Here is a 20,499-nt window from a genome sequence, read left to right as displayed (position 1 = left end):
CCCCCTCCCTCCCTCGCGCGCCCCCTCCCCTCACGGGAACGCGCGCCCCCCCCTCCCGCTGCCGCTCCCGTTCCTCGCCCCGCCCCGGTCCCGTCCCGGTCCCGCCGCCCTCCCGCTCCCGCCCTCAGGACCCGGCCGCCATAATGAACCCCGGCCCGGCCACCGTAAGCACGGGGCTAGGAGTCACCTCCAGAGCCTCCCCGCGCCGTGGCGCCGACCGCTGGTGTGCCGCAGCACCGCGCCGGGCGTGGGACGGCGCCCCGAGCCCACAGTGCTCGTCAGAAAAGCCCCGCACCGACAACCGATACCCCCGCACCGACAACCAACAGCCCCCACGCCGACAACCAACGCACAAGCAGTGTTTTAGGCCGGATTCGTGGCCCCGTTGGTCCGGGAAGCAGTCGTCACGCTAAATTCTACCCCACGGCAGGGGAACGATGGGCATCGTGACAGATCGCCGCCCCAGAAAATAAACACATAAATAAAGAATAAAAACGATAACGGGACATGAATCGTGCCCTTAATAACAGACATTGGGCAGTGAAATCACCGACTTCTGCAACAATACGTGCTCAGGGAACTGACTAAAACCCCTCCTGCATCGGCCATGTAATAGCTAGGCAAACATCACATAATACTTCCCTCCCTCATGTACACCAAACCTATTAAGGCAACCATAGTAGTGTGATAACGTGATTTTTCTCCTCCAGATCAGCGTCAAAGGCAGCTACGCTAGGTTTGCTCATAAGTTCAAACGCTGCTTTATTTATTTATTTAAATGCCATTTTTCTTATTTAGAAGGATTTCCATAGGGTGACAGGCCTTTAATGACACTCACGACTCAGAAACATTTGCCGATGCAGTCAAACGGTGTCTATTAACGCGAGGCACTGAAGTTAATTGGTATTAAAAATGAGCCAAAACGAAAGGCAAGTATCTGCGTGTCCAGCAGAATGACAGCGATCATCACCATTTGATCAACCTTCCCTGTGAGGTCTATCTGCAAGTTACTTTGAGGTAGTGCTAGAAAGAAGCGGTTGGTCCAGAGCATCCCTGCAAAAAGAAACATCCACGGCTTAAGTACCGTTTACTCTTTTGGTATCCTTTTAAGTACTTTTTACCCGTTTCGGACTCCTGCCTTTCCCCGGCTCACTGATGACAGCATTAGTAGCCCCTCAAGCTACTGTCCTACAGCCTTTCCCATCAGTGAAGAGATAGGAAAAACCCCACTACTTCTTGGAAAAGAAAACCAGCAGGTTTTTGAATAAAAGCACTCTCTGTTGCAGCTAGGTACAACGAAAAGAGTTTATGAAATCATTACGGGACATTCTTGTAGAAAACTTCCTCAAGCTTGGAAGAAAAAAAAACATTTCAGCTAAGTAAAACAGAAAATAACTGGAAGAAGTGAAGTATGGCGGTGTTGGAAAAGTTGCTTCAAAGACTTGTTTAATTAAAAAGAAGGAAAAAAGCAAGTCCCTACTGCAATCCCATCTTTGTCAAACTGATGGCGGGCACCAGTACGATGTGTTCAGCTAACACAGGCTGGAAGTTGTAACTGCAGCTGTGAAGTTTACCCAGTAAAAAGACTCCGCAAAGCATTGTAGCAATTCCGATGCAATCACTGCTTCCTGAATTTGTGACTCACGGTTAACACGGCAGTACAGGAAGAAGTCTGGCATTCACTGCGCTCTTACGGTAAAGAATCTGCCCTGCGCACACCATCCCAAGCCAGGTATGCGCTCCTAACAGGAAAGGACGATAGGCTGATAAGTCTCAGCAGAGGGAAAAAGACATCAGAGAACTACTTTATAACAGCAGCACGCGGGCTGCAACCAACGTTCTCTTCCTCTCATCATTTTCATTTCTGTGGACTCCAAGAGAATACACTCCCAACATTTTTCAGCTCTGGAGAACAAACAGCCCAACCAATCTCATTCACTGAACTACAAAACTGGTATTTTCGCTATCTAGTCCAGAAAAGGAGGCGCACGTCTCTAACGTACAGTGTAGAGACCTTGTTAATAGGCAAAGTCTGCATAAAATAGGTGGCCACAGCCTGATTTTCTGACGTTCAGGGCCTTGGGTCACACACCACCACAGCATCAGACTTAATGAAGTCACCAATCTATGTGGGCCTCTCGTTACACAGGTCACATGTTATGGACCAACCTCTCAAAGGCCAAAAACCAGCACTGATACTGCCGGGCCAACACACATCTGTAGCATCCCATTTCTGGGTGACAACACAATGAATGTTTCCACAAAGTACTCGATGCAACCTAACTACTGTGTTTGGTGATGCAAAGCAAGCCGTGTCAAAGCAGCGTAGCACCCAGGCACATTCCTGGAAGATGTTTTGCTGCTCACGTTGAAGAAAATAGATAAAAAAATCCTGTGCAGTTTGCACTTCTGAGCTCAAGTACCACAGCTATGCACTACAATTGAAGTGGCATCAAAGCTTGTAAGGTTTTGAAGCTTCAGCACTGCCATCCAAAGTCAAGGAGGCTGCATCTATTATCTTGAATTTGCCCCAGCTCAGTCCCCTGAAACAATTCCATAGACACGTACAAGCAACCCTTTTCCCACCCAGATTCTTTGCTTCATCTATTGCACCTCTACCTTGTGTCATATTCTTATTAATCTGCCCCTCAAAAGACTCCCTGGCTCACACAAAGAAGCAACCCAACAAATCCCTGTTCCCAGCCACGTTGCTTTCATGCTTTGGGAAGAGTTAACTGCAACAGCTCTAACTGTGATGCCACCTCACCCCCTCCACCTATGTGAGGTTCTTTGCCTTCTGTCTCCTCCTACGTCTACACCTGCACTAGAACCAGGAAGAATGTGCTTCCTACAATACTCCAAGAGCCTCTTCTGTTTCAGGATGTCATCATTTCAATTCAGGACTGAAAGTATTCCTAGCAAAAACCCAACAGCTAATAGCTAACAGAAGCAGTTGCTGGTGATCAGCTACAAGTAACCTGGAAGTACTGAGGAGTCACAAAAGAGAATTTGCATTACATTTAAGAACAGCATGCAGCTTAGGACCACTGCTTTCACTGACTACACTAAGCCATAAAAAAGAATTGGATTCTTACCTGCCATCACAGCAATTATGGTTTATGTTGCCCCCAAAACACACACGGCAGTACCAGAACTGTGTCAACTAGCTTTAACAGCTTCCCCAGCTATTAAGTACAGTAATTTCTGCTTCCTTTTTTTTCTTGGAGGAATATTCTTTTGTTTCCAGCCTCACTTACTTATTATACACACTGTTAATTAGCAACTATTTCTCCATACTCATAGGGTTATGGAGTCCCTATGACTGGAAAAGACTCTGTACCCTTCAAGATAAAGAACAGCATAAAGGCAGCAACTCGCAAGACTGCTCTAGCTTAAAGCAAAGCTTTCCTCATTGCTCTCATCTCCTTTGACTTGAGTACTGTCATCCTTCTACCAGAGCTTTAAAAACTTCATTACCACGAATGAAGGAAGACCAGAGCAATCAGAGAGGGTAGCAGAGGGTATAACTTAAGGAGCTGTTACTAGGATTTTTTTGTTGTTCCTGGTGGACTATTTTTCTCCTTGCCAGCAAGGAGGGAAAACCAGCAAGTTGTTTTCTCCAAGATTTTTTTTTTTTTAGGTTTAAGAACACGGATTATGTTGTAGCAATTTCTTCGCTGTAAAACGTCAGCTGAGAAGTCTAACAGTAAGAAGGGCAAGGGAAAACTGAATGCTGATGCAGAGAGTGCCAGCAGACATCATCCTCATTCCACGGGATGTTTGTAGCTATGGCAGTTGAAGTCTACACTTCCATATGCTTAACATACCCTATTTATAAGCCAATTTTAGCTGACCTAGCATATATCAGTAGTACAGTTAGAGCCAGCAGCCTGCAGGAAAAAGTGGGCACAGGTGTTTCCATAGCAAGGCCTGTGAGTGTCTCCCATACATACTTCCAGTCTAAGCAAGCACATGAAAGGCTTGGCTTGTCGCTTACCTAAGGAACCAGGAAAACAAGGGGAAGCTAGATTTTGCTTGTGTCCTAATGCCCATATAAAAATAAAGACAGATGAAATACCCTTACTACCTTGTTAAATTCCATAAGCCGGAAGAGAACGTGCTGCACACAGGTACAAGTAAAATCCCTTGCTGGCAGGTTTGCAGAAACAAATTTTTTATTTACACAGGCAAGTCTTATCTTTAAGATAAGACCCCATTTACCTCTTTACATTTCTCGAATATTTACATGACTTCATGATGCTCCAAGAAGAGAGTGATGAACAAAAAGATTACAGAAACTGTCAAAAGCATAGCAAAAAAACCCCAACCTATCATTGTGCTTTAAAACTTATGAGCTAGAATAATGTAGAAGAAATGTAGTTTTAGCACTTTGGTCCTAACGGTCATGCTCTAGAAGACACTTAAATAGCAGAGGGGATTTCAGAAGTGACCGTATCCAGAGGTTGCCAGTGACAATTCATGAGTGAATCGTAGAGTTCTTCGCTTGTCTCCGTGAATTGTCTGTTCATTTCATCAACATCCAAGTAGAGCTGTGGATCTGAAAATAAAAGCCTGGTAAGTCCAAGTATCAAATCTGAGGCATGCGCACAAAAAAACTTCATGTGAAATGGCTAACAAAATGTATTTTAAGCTAAGTGTAATAAGCTATTAGATCTACTAATTTTAGTGAGGTATTTAGTCCTCTAAAATTTTGAGCCTCACAGCTCCAACTTTTGGGAATTTTTATATTAGAAGGCTGGGACTAGAACTGTCTTTCAAGATAAAGACAAAGACAATGTTTAAGATAGTAAAGATAACGTTTACGGATAATCAGCCATGAAACCCTCCCAAGAGTCATTTAATTCACTTCTACGGCAATACACGTTACATAGGATAGTTTCTAAACACTAACACAAAATGCCTCCACGTGAGGAACTTTGCAAACCTTCCAGGACACAAATATGTTTTGTACCGTATTTGTAAGTGCAAGCTGAATCCTCCTTTTGGAATCTGCAACATAAGCTTTTACCTCAGGGTGGAGAACAAAGCTTTTGCATATTACTGAGTTTCTAATATAAAATCTGTTTAGCGGAACCAATACAAAGAACAAAATTCTGTCTTAGACCATTTTCAAATGGGAATGAAGGCACAGGTACAAGAAACCTGCTGCGAAGCATTGACAGTGTCCCGTTTTACTTGATGCGGTCAGTGTATGCTGTATCAGCTTTAAAACCCCAGCTGATTGCAGATCAACCCCACAGAGGTTTGACCTCAGCTGAATTTTCAAGATGTTCTTCATCCAGTAGAGGTTGGCTTGTATTGTTAAAAGGCACAAGGATGGCTAAACTCAAGTGACAATGATAGAACCCTTATTACCGTCAGTAATTAGGTCATCACCGATTGCAGTCATAACTGAAGATTCCTGAAAGACAGAAAAGGCTAAGTTTAATCATAACTCATTTCAGAAAGCATCACAGATTCAAAGTGCTGCAGTCTCAATCCATTCCTTCTTCCTACAACTACAAGGATAGATGGCATTTTATCTATTTATTTTTAGAAGAAAGCCAATATTACAGTACAGGTTGGAAGGGACCTCCGGAGGTCACAACTAATAAATTGACCACGATAAGACCACTTGCAACAACTGTTTAATTTGCTTTAAGCAAAGCAAATCAGAAGAACAGGAACAGAAGAAGCGTACGCAATTATGCTGTCAAAACCATTCTTTGGTATGCGTGAACAAATAATGGTGTATAAATCACTAATTCTATGGATTTACTATTTAAGCACTTAAATACAAACACCTCTGAATGGAATCTGCTCTTTTAACTTCACACTAAGCAGAAAGCATGTTTTCAACTTCGGATTCTTTTTGCTGATTCACACAAATCTGTACAACGTATTATCTGTGAAATATTTTCTTTACAGCAAGCGTGCACTATCTTTACCTCAAAAACAGCTGGAGCCATTAAAGAATCTCCTAAAGAGCAGTCTCCAACAGCTTGCATGCTGTCATAGGGAGCATAGGAGCTGTAGTTGTAGTCAGCGTAAGCATCGTAACTCTTCTGCGAGTGGTAGTTCTGGTAATCTTGGCAATAAGCATTATAGTTGTATGACTGGTACCGCTGCAATTCTGCTTTCAGTCTGAAACATGAGAAGTTGCATACAGTCAGAGAACAAGAGACTGTAAACCCAGTTCTGAACTTAAACAATTTGTCAGCTTACATACTTCAAAGCTTAAAAGGAAGCTTTCCTAAACAGTCACCTAAGTGACAGCTTAAGTCACAGCTCAAAACCTCATTTCTATAGAAGCAAGCATCCTCACCTTTGCCAATACCAGAAGGAATTGTTCTCATGGATTAACTCCAGAGCCTTGACATGGTTACCTGTACACATCAAGTATTTTTAGCGTTGGCATAAGCAAGCTGCTGCTATGTCTCTGTGCTTTGCTAAAGATTGATTTAAGACCAGAGACATTTATCAAGCACAGCTGCTTTAAAGATGCAGTCTTAACCCTTCTATCTTTTGTTTGGTTAATTACTAGATCTTATTTCCAGAAAGAAGTGAATGGAGTCAGATTATCCATTTCAAAGAAGCATCTGACGCTGCCTGTTAGTTTGCCATGTCTACCTCCACCTGCTCAGTTTTTTTGTTTGTTTAAAGTCCATTAAACATTCAACAGCTGCCAACTATACCGCTCAGGTGAAGTCAGTCTTGCTTAACAACACAATCGCGATTCTCCAGCGTGACGCCTTATTATTAGTGGGAGAATTACAAAATACGCTGGTTCTTAAGAAGAAAGGGCCAGCTGATTAGCTTTCACTACTTTCCCTTTCAAGATTTTCTCAGGGGCAGCTTCAGACTAATGACAAGAACCAAGACAAGTGCTATCTGTACTAAAACTGAGGTACACTGCATAAAGAACATTCAGATAACCCAGCTGCATATTCAAAAAAATCCGCTGTTTAGACTTGTCTTCACTGATTCTGTACAGGCAGACCTCCTGTGTCTGCAGTGCCCAGTTTCTCTGACTTGAATTGGGGATGCAGAGAAGTGAGTTCTATGCTTTTGGGGAAGAATACAAGCTGAAGGCATTCTGAAATAGCTTCCAAACTAAGCAAACATGAGGGACAAACTAATCCAATGGCTGGGTATTTCAATGCTAAGAGAGCACGGTACTCAGCCATTCAGAAACGTATTACTGATGTGTATTTTAATACCTACATTTGTTTCAATACTGCAAAGCTACACAAGTTCTAATAAAGAGGTAATCCATTGTCTTGTTACTGTAGTAAACAAACAGAAGATACATCACCTTAGGTCTTCTGCTTCCAACTGCACTCTTCCTACATACAGTTGTGTAGGGAAGGAAAATCTGAAAATACTGTTGACGTTCTTCTGGATAGCCGAAGCAAGAAAACATGTTTGTGGCTTATTCTTGTTTTCAAAATAAAACAATATTAATTTAATCAAAAAATTTTGGCAAAGAAGTTTGGACAGTGCTCTCTTGGAGAAGAGCATTTCCATTCTAAAGCAGAAGGAGGCAACATTTGCAGAATTATGCTAGGTAAACAGAAACAGAAGTGTCATTTTTTACTATTTAACAGAACACACAAGCTAACCTCATGAACATACTGAAATTGTTTATATGAAGTCCTGTTTTGTCAGTATCCTGGATCAAAGTTCATCAAATTTGGTATCAGTTCTTTAACCGTTCAGAGACCTGAATTGCCTTAAATAAGTGATAGAACTGAGCCGGTAGAGTAAGAAACCCTCTCAGGAAGTGCTAAGCTTTAAACTCCCCATTGCCCTAAGCTCATGAAAAGCAAAGAATAGCATTCTAAACCTGTTCTAGTAATAACGCCTTTGGCTTTCTCCCTGCGTTCCCATTTTTCCCCCCCACTTCTTTCCTGTCAACCCACTGTAAAACTAGTTATGTGCTTCTCTCAAACTAGAGGGAAAGCTCTAAGAACAAGAACTCCCTAGCATATAAAACCACTTCTTGTCCCTTCTACCTTATGCAGGCCCAAACCTGAAAATATTTACCAATGCATTCAGCTTTCCTACTGCTGAGAAACAAGGCTGGTTACAATGGCAGCTAAGCCCAAGTTGCGCTGTCTGGCTAGACTTAACAGTTGGATTCCCCCAGCCATCCTGAAGCAGGTTGATGAATCCAGGGAGTCAAAACATAGGACTTCTGCATTTCTGGTTTTGTAGACTGCATCCTGTGTGCAGCCACTACAGCAAGGGCCACAGACTTTCCAAAGGCAGAGCTACAAGAATCTGATTATTTAGAATAACTGTATCAATGCACAACTCCTTGGTTACCTTTTAGAAATTCCTATGCTCAGCCGGATTCCTTTTCCCCCCAGACCTGGTGCGTTCTGGCAGTCTTGCAGTGCCCTCATCTGATCACCTTGCTCACCAAATCTGACATAGGCATACCCTCTACTATTTTCAAAAGGGAGAAAACCAATTCTAGTATGCATAACAGTTACAAAGCTAACGAATTCAATTTCTGTCTTCTACGAAAAACAGAAGATAGCAGCTACTATAGCTTCTATTGCTTAAGCAACCTCTCTGGCATGTGCACGTGCACAGAGAAGGCTTTCACCAAATTAAAAAACTTGGGCCAGAAGCAAAAAGCTTTACAGCAACTTTGTAGCAGCAACTGCTTAGTTTTTTGTGGGGGTAGAGGTTTTTTTTTTTCTTGTTTGTTGATAAATGATAGAAAACCGAAAAGTATGTCCCTTTTACGGGGTTGGTAAACACAAGTTTTGATGAAAACTCTCCCCCCCACACACACAATTTTTGTCATTTTGTTTAAAGTAATTACTTTCTTTGTTAGAGGATTTGACAAATTTGATTTAGTGTTCTATCAGTTTGTCCTCAATGCTGAGTGAAGCAGTGATGCTTACTTTAGCCTCAAAATTTAACTGAACTGTACCCACAATGCTGAATTAGGGAACAACGTTAAGTAGGTGAGGTGTATTCAGTGCTATAAAATTAAAAATAAATAAATAAAATAAAAACCACAAAAAACCACATTAAGTGGTTGTTGGTACTTTGTGTATTCTGTACATATTCAGCTAAGTCTTGAACTAAACTTAACTTGCAGGGGATGAGAGAGAAGACTTTGCCTGCAGAACAGCGAGCAGAACCATCTGAAAGGTATGACATCTATTAATTTAAAACTTACTTGAAGGAAGAAAGAAATCTCCTTTTTCAGTACGGTCTGCATGCCTGTCTTTTTGGAAAGGTGGTGACAGTTCTCAGTAAAAGGAATGTGAAATCCAATGAAAATTTTGTATTTTGAGGGAGCTGCAAAGTCTGGATTGTGTTTGAAGATCAATAGAACTTTGAGAAAATTGTTGTTTTTATGAAAGGAAGGAAGATGAGCAAGAATAAAAGTACTGATACACCACTTTTTATCCCAAGTTTATCTTCTGAGTAGGATACGAAGATGGGAAACGAGGCACGTTATAATGCTGTATCCACAGAAAGGATCTTTGCTATTGGAGGCCTAATTTTTTCCTTCTACAGGAAATATGGCTCATTTTGTAGTTTAACTAAATCTGTAGTGTTACAAATTTTGCTTTGACAGATATTTCATGGTTTATAACTCAGTTTACTTATAACAAAATAATTTGTCCCTCCTAATGTTCCCTAGGGGAAAAGCTATTAGTTTTAGCTATTTAATTGCTTGCAGTTTGAAAGCTCTGTCCTAATGGGATGATTCTTTCTGAAGTATTCTTTAGAAGGTGAAGTAGGGGAAGTGAGTTACAGTTCAGGAGGATGTTTATTGATGTGTTTTTTTCTTTATTTTTTAAGCAAAAACATGGAGGAAGATTTATGATTTATTATTCTTCTTTTTAATACTCCTTTCATGATGAAGTTAATTGTCTGCTTTGAGTTCACATGAAGACCATGTGTTCTTTAGAATCATTTGAGGCCAAATGCTAACTCATCTCTAAAATAAAAAAAATCCAGCAGAATTAATTGAATTTCTTCTTGAGGAGACTGCTTTGTGTTATACTGCTTTCTTGGTTTAGGTCAAATGAGTTATCCTCCAGATAATATTGATGGCTTTTCCTTCTGGGCAAATGGTGTTTTGGGTAATAATGCTTGAGTTAAGGGACTTTGCACTCGGTTTTTAGGGAGTCGCTCTTTTCAAAGAACAGTAGCAGGGAATTTTGTTGACTCTGTGCTCATCTGCCAAGCAATTCTTAGGTGACCATGGGCATTCTTTGGCTTGCAGAAAGAACTCAACACTTTGTTTTGGCATCTAAAAGTTGGACTTCACAACAACCACCTTTTTAGGGGTGGAAGCGACTGGCTTTAAGGTTCTGGTACAGGTGCAATCAGGTGCTGGGTTTTAATTATGTTTTTTTCAAACTGTTCTAAATTGTCTCTGTTAGAACTCCTTTCTACTTCTCCATTTAGGAAGGAGATACAGAAAACTCACACTGCTTTTGATTTCGTTCACAAAGTTTATTGCAGTGCCCTACCTTTTGTTTGTAGAGTAGGTAGTGGTGGTAGTGTTTTTTGTGATGCTGGTCTCTGTTGGGTGCCATGTTCTGGAGCAGGAGCACCACACTGATCTGCTGGCAAGAGTCCCTTTGGACAGTTGAGTTGGAATACTCAGTAAATCTCTGGCCCACCAATGCTATATATCTATGCGTGTGTGTGTGGGTATATATATATTTTATATCCTGAGTCCAATTGTAGATTAGACTTGCTTGAAGGCTGACAACTGTCTTTGCCCCCTTGAAGCTCACAGGTGTTAACAGAAAGAGGAATATGGGCTGTTATGGGCAAGCGATAGTTGTCTGAATGAAGATCTGTTTTGATGTAAGACTTTTTTCAGAATTCTAATGGATTGACAGTTTGGATTAGAGAAAAATCTGAGCATATGCCTTAGGGATCTTTCTTCCTCTATGCAGTTACAGTGCTAAGCAGGCTATATAGCAAACTATAACATTTCTCGTTAGCAATTGAATGAATGAGTCCTAAGAAGAGAAGTTTTGGTGAAGGTTTGTATAGTTTTTCTACAGGAATGATACTTGAAACGAGTGCCAAGTATAAAAAGAAAAAAAAAGCTTAATTTTTGGTTTCATATTTAAGTCACACAGAAAGATACAGGCCAAGAGTGTGAAAAAGAGTAGTAGAAGAGAGCATTCTGCATGTCTGCTAACGATGACTCAGTTTTTGATACTCACCAAACTCATTGTGAGAGAGTTTTTTTCTCATTTTAATAGGAAAAATCTATTCCATAAAACTATGACCATGAATATTCAGATTATTTTTTCTTTTATTGGATGTTATATAAGCTGCCTGTAAGTTAATTTAAGTATTTACGTTAACATTAAGTATTTAATTAATATTAAGTTAATATTAAGTATTTAAGTTAATTTAAGTTTCAAATCATTAAATGGGACTTCCGGATGATGCAATATAAAGAAATCGTAAACACTGTTGTTTATTCCTGTAACGCAAATAAAATAATGGTCCAAATATCAAAAGTTCCATAAACTTTTCAAATCAAAACTGTGAAACAGATGTAAGCTACAGGATGCACTGAATATCAGTAGTACCAACTTACATCCCTGCCTAGTCATTTCTAAGTAGATCATGATAGTACTGTACAAATTTTGGTCAGATTTCCTATGCCATTTAAAACATAACTCATCCAATCTTAGTAATCGAATAAAGTAAGTGGCAGGGATGAAAATTGAAGTTGTTAAGAGGCTGTTTTCTGATTTTTATATTTGCATCCTGATACATGGTATAGACTGTATTTACCAGAACACAATCTTCAGTGCTGCTAGTCTGACTTTCTTTGGTGCTTTTTGTGTTTAGTTTGGTTGTTGAACCTACCTGCTTCTTTAAACATTACCTTTTTCCACGTTCACTGCTGTAATGACTTTAGAAACTTTGGCAGCTATCCTGCCTAATTTTGCAAGAGGAACACTTTCTCACTTGTCTTGAGAGTGTACTCTTAATTGAAGCCATGCGAGGGTAGTTAGAAAGGATGATGCTTCTCTAGAGCTTTGATGACTAAAGTATAGAAAAGAAAGAAAAAAAATGTGATCTGTGCGTCTCTGTTCTGCACAGGTTTTGAGTTAACTTTCAGTGTTCTTGCTGTACAGTTGTTGAATAGAGTATAATGTGGAAGCAGGCCTGCCATAAATTAAAATGACGTGGTAGACAGAGGTGGGGAGATCGGGATTTCTTCTGGAAACTTGCTTTCTCTTAATTTGTATGGATTTTTGTTCTATTTAATTTTGTTAATAAATTGGGTGGGATGGGGTGAGAAAGTAGTATGTCTTGTATAAGAAAAATTAAAATTTGCAACTTTAGGAAGTGGAGGAACCAGTGCTACCGAACATACCCCTACCCATCAGTGCTGCATCGCTGCCTCAGTTCAATTCTAGTTTCGTTGGTAGTAGCGCTGTCTCAGCGTCACCGAGCGCTGTTTCAACAGCAGCAATGAGCACGGCAACTCCAGCAGCTGCGACGGGCATGGCAAATCCATCAGAGGTGGAGGGCATGACAGATCCATCAGAGGTGGAGGGCATGACAGATCCATCGGAGGTGGAGGACTTGACAGATCTATCAGAGGAGGAGGTGGAGGACATGATATATACAACAGCGACGTCGGGCATAACGTGTTCAACAGTGCCCTCAGGCTTGACATATCCAATAATGGCGGCGGGCATGCCATATCTACTGATGACAAAGGACATATCAAGGTCAACAGCGGCAACGACAAGCGTGGCAAATTCAACGGAGGCGGCAGGCATGGCAGATGCAGCAGCGACGGCGGCGGGCAAGGTAAATCTTTATGCTATAAATAATGTTTACAATGAGTATACTGCTTTATTGCGAGTTGACTTTTTCTGTGGTGCTCATGAAACTAACAAATATTAGTTTCTACGCAGCTGAATGAATTGGGGTTGTATGCCAGTTTGGGGAAAAAGGCATAAATGTTTTGATTCTGCTTCTCTCAGTCTTAGAGCCTGCCAACTCCCATTTAACGTGATTGTATAACTGCTTCAAATGCTGTGGAAGTCTGCGGGGGAAGGGGGGTGTGGACTTTATGCCAAGTTATTTATAGTGGTTTGGGCAGGGGTAGAGTTAATTTTCTTCGTAGTAGATGATGTTGTGTTGCAGATTTGTGAGCAAAACAGTGTTGGTAAGGCACTGGTGTTTTAGCTGTTGCTGAGCAGTGCTCACACAGTGACAAGTCCTTTTCTGTTTCTCACGCTGCCCTGCCAGCGAGGAGGTCGGGGATGCACAAGAGGCTGGGAGGGCACTCAGCCAGGACAGCGGAGCCCAGAGGACCGAAGGGATATTCCACACCATTTAGCATCGTGCTCAGCAATAAATGCTGGGGGAAAGAAGGGGAAGGAGTGGGGAGTATGTACAGGGTTATGGCATTTGTCTTTCCAGGTAGCCATTACATGCGATGAGTCATTAATGCTACCTCAAATTTAACAACTTTACTTCTTTATTTCCGGTTCTTTTCCCTGTTACACTTGGAGGGAGTGAGCGAGTGGCTGTGTGGTGCTTAGTTGCCTGCAATGGTTAAACCACAACTTTATTTAAGTTATTAAATTAGAGGTAACGTGGTCATATAAGCCTCACATAGAATGAGCCTAGGGTGCAATAATTGGCATATTATTGCAATAAAATAAACATTAATCTGTTCCAGAGTACTTGAAATATTTTTTGTATGGTTTGAAGTAGACAGCTGCTTTAACATGTTGAGGTGTTTGCTGAAGTTCTTGGAGTATCATTGGGCTGAGTTTGCCGTTCTTCAGCTTCCTGGCTTGCTTTTCCGTGCATTTAGACCTAAGTAGCATCTCCAGCTTTTCCTCTCAGTTTCTGGAATTTGGTTTTGAAGATATTGTCCTATACCCACTTGGAAACTTCCCTGTGTTTTATTATTACTTTTATCTGCAAAATAACTCAAACATCAGGTTTTTCGACGTCACTGCGGGACTTCTGTTGGGTAGTGAATTCAGGTAGTTGTTGCTCTTAAATATAAACCTTTAATTCTTTTGAAAATACAGATACAACCAGCAGGTACTGTTAGCAGTCCTGAGTTCGCGTTTTCATCTCCAGTTGTGAAATCTACTGAGGCAGAAGTGCTACCTACGTCTTCTGTAAGTAAAATAATAAAGGAGCTTGACTTTTTTTCTTAGGCATTTAGTAGGCTGTTGCAGAACACTAAAGCAGAATCTGCCTTAATGGAGAAAAGTATGTAGGCTTCTGGCTTATAATTTGTCATTCAGCATGCGTGCTACAAATGTGAAGAGCAGCTTTCAGATTTGGTTTTGTGTGTGCATTCGATTGAAGTTCCTGTGGCTTGAGAATCTGAAAAACCTCTCTTGTTCATAGCAGATTGGGTTTACATTTAGTGTTCCCGTTGTAAAATCGGCAGAACTTTCTGGACCCAGTGGTACTCCAGTGACGCCCTTTCTTACCCTAGGTAACTGAAACTTTAGCACTTCAGATCTGAAGTGCTGATTTTCCTTTTTTTCTTTATTAAATCTTCAATCTGTCTTGTCTGCGCATGCTAGCAATTCCAGGCAGTGTTGGACTTCTGCAGTATTTTTCCAGTGACAGATCTGCTTTTATATTTTTTTTTTGTTTTGTTGCTTTTTGTTTTGCTTGTAATCATAAAGCATTGCAAAGTAAGTAGAATTTGTGAAGAGTCTTATGTGAGAAGCATGAAAGCTGGAAATTCTTGTTTCTAACAAAAGTGAGTATAATCTGCTCTAACTAGGTCACATTGTGAAAGCTGTTTTTGTTTTCTTTTGTTTCAAAAGACACCACCACCTCAACCAACATCAACACACAGAAAGAGGAGGTCAAAGATTTTGCTGGTGGTCCCTTCACCACTGCCCACGTCTTAAAGGAAGGAAGCGTCTTAGACGTTCTAAAAAATCCTGGAGAGATAATGAACTCCTTTTAAAAAGATGCTGCAAAAAATACGCTAGCATTTTTTATTAAAAAAAAACCAACACACGACTTATGGTTAATAGAGTATCTGCTATAAATATGAATGTAGGAGAGCATTACATTAAGCGCTGCGTTTGTTAGGGTGCATCTGCCCCCTTCTATTCTAAGTGGTGTTTGTTGCTGGAAGTAAAACTGCAAGATGAAAAGCAGATGGGTTGCATCTCCTTTACGTGTTAGGATGTAATTGTAAATGAGGTACTAAGAGAATTAGCCAGATAATCGGTGTTTCATTTTAAGTAAATACAATTTGTGGAATTGAAAAGGAAATGTTTGTAAAGCTCAACACTCCTGTCCCACCTTCAGCCCAGGTGAAGAAAGAATAGGAAAGAGCTTCAGTTCCAAATACATGGCGAAAGCTGCGAATCTTTGGGCCTTAGCTTACAATGGCTCCTGTGGATTAAAATTTAAACTGCAAACAGAAGTGGAGTGTTTTACGTTAAAAACCCTTTTCTGAATTTTGTTTTTAAGCAATTGCAATTGTTTTCAACAGTTTCATAAAGTGTGTTTTTCACATTGTTCAAAGACTTCATTTTTGACTAAAAAAAAACCAACAAACAAACCACAAAACAACTATGTTCAATGTAGATTTACAAGCAACTTGAGCTGCTGTTTAAGATGCATTTCCTTTAGTCTTTCTGTATTAGTAGCTTGTCTTTTCTGTTAAAATTGCCACCTTTTAAATAAGGAGTTGTCCTGTGTCCGATGCATTTTGAAAAAGATTATAGAAAATTAGACAGTTGTTCAATTGTCTTGAGTTTTTATTATTTAATTAATATTCAGCATCTGTGGGAAAATACCGCATGGATTGCTGCTCCGAGTACAAACTTCTGTACAGTTACTGGAGTAGATTTGAGTCATCTGCTACGGAAGGAGGAGCTTTAGAAATTTGATTCGATTGGGCATCGCGTCTTAATCAAATTGTATTATTTCCATTCCACGTTGGACTGTCAGATTTCAGTCAGCTACTGTCTGTTTGTACTTGTATCGACCAGTGAAAATGTTGATTTAAAGCTTGCTTGGAAACAAAGAGTTAAATGAAGCTTTAACGAAATGTTCTGTTGTGACCCAGTGCAGCAGATGAAATTTCATCCGTTTAGATAAGATTTCTGGGGACTTCCTGTTGCGCTCGGTCTGAATGTCTAGTTGTAACCATTGGCACCTGAGTTGAAATTTTTGCCCTCTAGTAAAGTCACTTAGTTACATGTAGTGAGGTGCTGGGCTAACAGGAAGACTTTTTTTTCTTGCTTCCTAGACTTTGGATTGTTGAAAACACGCTCTTCTACGTCTGCACAACCTACAACAAGCACAGTGGTTTATACTAGGCCTGCAATAACAACTTTTTCTGCAGGTAAAGAGACTTCTAAACAAGCATCGTACTGGCAATCTGATACATGTGACCCTTTTCTGCAAAACAAAGACATAAAGGACAAATGTGTAACTTGTCAAGCTACTAAAGCCTCAACAGTTGAGAGTATGAAACAGACAGTAAGTTCAAGTCAATGCGACACCTCAAAGCCAGCAGCGCCCCCAGCAGGGATGCTGGGCTTTGGAGACAAATTCAAAACAGTACCTGGAACGTGGGATTGTGATACATGTCTTGTCCAAAACAAACCGGAAGCTACAAAATGTGTAGCATGTGAGACACCAAAACCTGGAACGGGAGTAATGCCTGCTCTGACATGACCAGTGGTCACAGACAGCTCGGTGACAGTGACATCCTCCTCGAGCAGCACTGACACAACAGCCACTCTGGGCTTTGGAGACAAATTTAAGAAGGCGAAAGGCTCTTGGGACTGTGGAATATGCCTTGTACCAAATAAGACGGAAGATAACAAATGTGTAGCCTGTCAGTCTGAGAAACCAGGTATGGTCCTTTTTTTCCTGTTGTTTCCATCCTAGCCTCTGTGAATCTTGTACAGAATAAAAGTACGTTGCATATATGGAATATTTTAAGCAACACGATTCCCAGGTACGGTTGATGGGTTAGCGGCTGTCTGCAGGATTGGTTTACAGGCACTTCAGAGGTCTCAGCCCAGGTTCCAGCCTGTCGCATAAATTGAACTGATTGTGAAATGTATTAGTACGGAGCTGGATCAATGCAGATACCCCCGGCTTTGCAGCTGGTGAGGGAAGATGGCTGAAGTGGGTGACTTAATTTAAAAACAACATAGTGATTTTTCACTGGCGAAAATGAGAACTCCATAGAAAGAGTTAAAAATGACTGCGTTTTTCTCTTTCAAAAAATAAGTAAAAAAAATTACAGAATGTGTCCAAAATGCCTCTACTCACCGTTTGTATGTAATTGAGGGGAGATGTGAAGCCAGATTTCAAGACAGTGTAGTCTTAACTAGTCTTAAGCTAAAGCAGAGAGATGCCTATGAAGGTCAGTGGTAGGCTTCAAGAAAGCGAGTGACCCGCTGGGTAACTTCTTCAGGGCAGTACTGGGTTGTTTCCCATTGTGTGTGACCGTAATTGATTTTGAGCGTGGTTGTATTGTTTTTAAAATACGATTCTAATTCTAACTTTGACTCTAAATGTCATTTAACATGCCATTACATCGAAAAACACCTGTGCAAATATATCGTGGAAGAAACAAATTAAGATGGACTAGACCGGGCTTTTGTAATCATCCTGTGCGGTAAGACTGAAATTTCATGAGGTAAGATAATGGATTTCAGACAGAGTTGATTCTCTTGGACTTCCAACCTCTGAGCGGTCAGTCGGCATCTTTGTCTGAGGCTCTTGCCATTGCAAGGAGGAATTTTGGAAATGAGGGGTTTACTGTGACCATGGTGCAGTGAATTGCACGGTTACGTTGCACTTGTCAAGAGGAAGAGCGATGCAAGTAATACTAGGATAAAAGTTTTCTGCGTGTGCTGTGGAAGGGAAGAGCCATTCTTGTCTTTCCGGTTTTGAATTTGAAGCGTTATCTTCTGCTTCTCTCTTAAAAGGCACCTTTTTTTTAAAAGGCACCTGTCAGGCCTCTTTATGGAGGTTACACTGTGGTCAACAGCAGCAGAAGCTTGTGTGCTGAACAGAGTTGTGTGTTGTTTGGAAGCTTTGAGTTCCACTCTGGTTTTTTTTTTTGTTTGTTTGTTTCTTTGTGGGATTTTGGTGGCTTTTATTTTTTTCAGGGGCGGGGGGGGGAGTTGTGGAGTAGTTTTGAACATTTCTGTGGGATTTGACAAATCAGATTTAAAAGTTAATGCTCATTTTATAGTTCATGTTCAAACAGGATGGTTAACTGTCTTGTTTGTCTCACAGAGGGTCCAACACCTGTGACCAGTAGCAGTGCATCTGCATTTTCTGCTCCTTCTGGAGAATTTCTGGATTTAGACAAATTCAAGAAGCCTGAAGGAAGCTGGGATTGGGAGACCTGCTTGGTTCAAAACAAAGCAGAGGCCACGAAGTGTGTAGCCTGTGAAAGTGCAAAGCCAAGCACCAAAGCAGAGCTCAAAGGTAATCCTTAATGATTAAAACGAGGATGCATATTCTGTGATTTATTTTTTGGTTTGCTCTGATTTTTTTTATTTTCTTACCTGTTAAGCACAATTATTTTTTCCTTTGAGGTGTGGCAAAATTATTCGTTTTTCCTGTAGGAATATTGCCTAGATAACATCTGTTTCCACACTTTTCCCCAAGAATAAGTTTATCCTTTTTAGAGAAAAGCTTTCATTAATGACGTGCTTGTTCTTTACATGCCCTACACGTTGTTCATTTGGAGTTCAGACTAAAAACATGATCTTTCAAAGAAGTTCGTATACTTTTTAAAGCCAGGTGGTGGGCAGAAAACACAATTGTGAAAAGTTTTATGTAGAGAGGAAGCATGGGGTTTTCTTGTTTGTTTTACTGTTTGGTGGGTTGTTTTTTAAACAGTTTTGACTGGAAAGATCAGGACTAGAATGTAGTTCAAACCTTCATGTACTTCAGGTAAACAGAATATCTTTTGTCTTCACTTGTGCGCTTATGTCCATCAAGTAAGACCTCTGAAACCATACTAGAAAAAATCTGCGGGATTTGATATGTTCATGTACTAGAGCTTTAGAAAAAGTTTAATTCCTATATGCAGCATGTCTTCTGTCCTGGTTATTGATACGTACGCAATTAGTAGCAATCCCTTTTTTGATCTCAACACTAGGTTTAGACAAAAAATTGCGACACCTTAAGGAACCTGTCCTGCATCTCATACAAGCACAGAAGTTGCAGTGTCTCAATGCTAGCAGTACAGTTGGTGGTAAAATCTTTAGTAGGGTGAAATAGAGGCCTCACACTTTTCAGAGAAAAAAAGAGATGAGAGAGAGTATCTTATTCCCACGTACTTGCAACTATGCTGCAGAGTGTACTGCTGTTACTCTAGTGCTACAAAGGTCCAAAAATCACTGAACAGTTATTAGCCAGTTTTGTATTCCTTCAATTTGTTGAAAGACTGCAGTAGAGGATTGAAGTTTTTATTGAGGATCACTGTGTGGAAAAATTCTGATTGTTAAATGTCATTTGTATGACTTAAGAACCGCGTTTTGGAGTACAGAATTCAGTATTAATTCCAGAAGGGGTAAGGGGAAGGACATTAGCTAGTAATCCCGAACAAAAGCAGTGTATAGAGCTATACTGATTTTAATCGCAGTATTCTTACAGTTGGTCTGTTACTGAACAGATATGTTTTGGGGAGATATGGTGGCCAGGGAGGCGTGTGTGTTTGTGTGCTTCCTCTTCTAGTTAAGGTTCTGGGGTTTGGTTTTGTCAGGAAAATTCGATGAGGCACCTTGTGTAAAAGGAAATGTTAACCAGCATTTTTCAACACGGTGTAGTCCCTTAAAAGTGTCATAGATGAAAAGAGGCCATAAACGCTGGGGGAAAAAGTTAGTGGGAAACTGAGAGCAGGATCACATTCAGTAGTGAGAGAGCAGCAGCCTAGGGAAAGCTGATGGATGACTGTAACAGATAGTTCTATTTTAAGTGTAAAACAACACTCAGTACTTTATAATGGTGGTCTTACCAGAGGGTTCTTCTCCATGGCTCCTAAAAGCACGTCTTGAAGGCATTCGAGTGCAGTGAACTTAAGCTGTAAGAGTTGGGCTGGTAAGCTTGGCCTGATTTGAAGCTGTAGGCACGGGGCTATAATTTCTGAACAGGCTACAAAAGAAACTGTACCACTGTGCTTTTCAGTGCTCCGTTTAGCAAAGCCATCAAATTGTTGCAGGCAATTGATGTTGTTCTTCTAAGAGCACCTGAAAGATATTTTTGTTTGAAGAGTTCAGAGGTACCGGTTAATACTGGTTCAGATAATTACAGCCAGCTCTTGGTGTTTGTGACCAATAAAGTTTGTGGCTCCAAAAGGAGTGGGTTAGTGCTAACTGATTAACTGCTGTATATGCAGAAATATGGAATCTGATTACTTACGCAGAGAGCACTTAAAATGTATTGTTTTGCTGGCTCTCAGTGAGTTGCATCTTAATGCTACCAAGGAATAAG

At 40.7% G+C, this 20,499-nt stretch overlaps 1 protein-coding gene across 1 annotated transcript; it reads left to right on the top strand.

Annotated features, from left to right (window-relative positions):
- Window positions 1–10,575: 10,575 nt before the first annotated feature.
- LOC310891270 (uncharacterized protein) lies at window positions 10,576–15,017 on the top strand. Its single transcript, XM_083853535.1, has 5 exons — window positions 10,576–11,033; window positions 12,361–12,834; window positions 14,076–14,168; window positions 14,407–14,494; window positions 14,835–15,017. The coding sequence occupies exons 2-5, from the start codon at window positions 12,490–12,492 to the stop codon at window positions 14,978–14,980; spliced, it is 672 nt and encodes a 223-aa protein (XP_083709661.1). The 5' UTR covers window positions 10,576–11,033; window positions 12,361–12,489; the 3' UTR covers window positions 14,981–15,017.
- Window positions 15,018–20,499: the final 5,482 nt, after the last annotated feature.

The sequence above is a fragment of the Anser anser genome, assembly GCF_964211835.1.
Source record: "Anser anser genome assembly, contig: HAP1_SCAFFOLD_60, whole genome shotgun sequence".
NCBI classification, from domain to species: domain Eukaryota; kingdom Metazoa; phylum Chordata; class Aves; order Anseriformes; family Anatidae; genus Anser; species Anser anser.
The sequence above is the reverse complement of the archived record's forward strand: the minus strand, read 5'-3'. Positions and strand labels throughout refer to the sequence as shown.

What these genes read in the sequence shown, in the direction of transcription:
- LOC310891270 (XM_083853535.1), top strand. Translation starts at nt 12,490, where the DNA reads ATGAGCACGGCAACTCCAGCAGCTGCGACGGGCATGGCAAATCCATCA. An exon ending in AAGTGCTACCTACGTCTTCT is followed by an intron (nt 14,169 to 14,406) that starts GTAAGTAAAATA and finishes TGTTCATAGCAG; the next exon opens with ATTGGGTTTACATTTAGTGT. An exon ending in GACGCCCTTTCTTACCCTAG is followed by an intron (nt 14,495 to 14,834) that starts GTAACTGAAACT and finishes TTGTTTCAAAAG; the next exon opens with ACACCACCACCTCAACCAAC.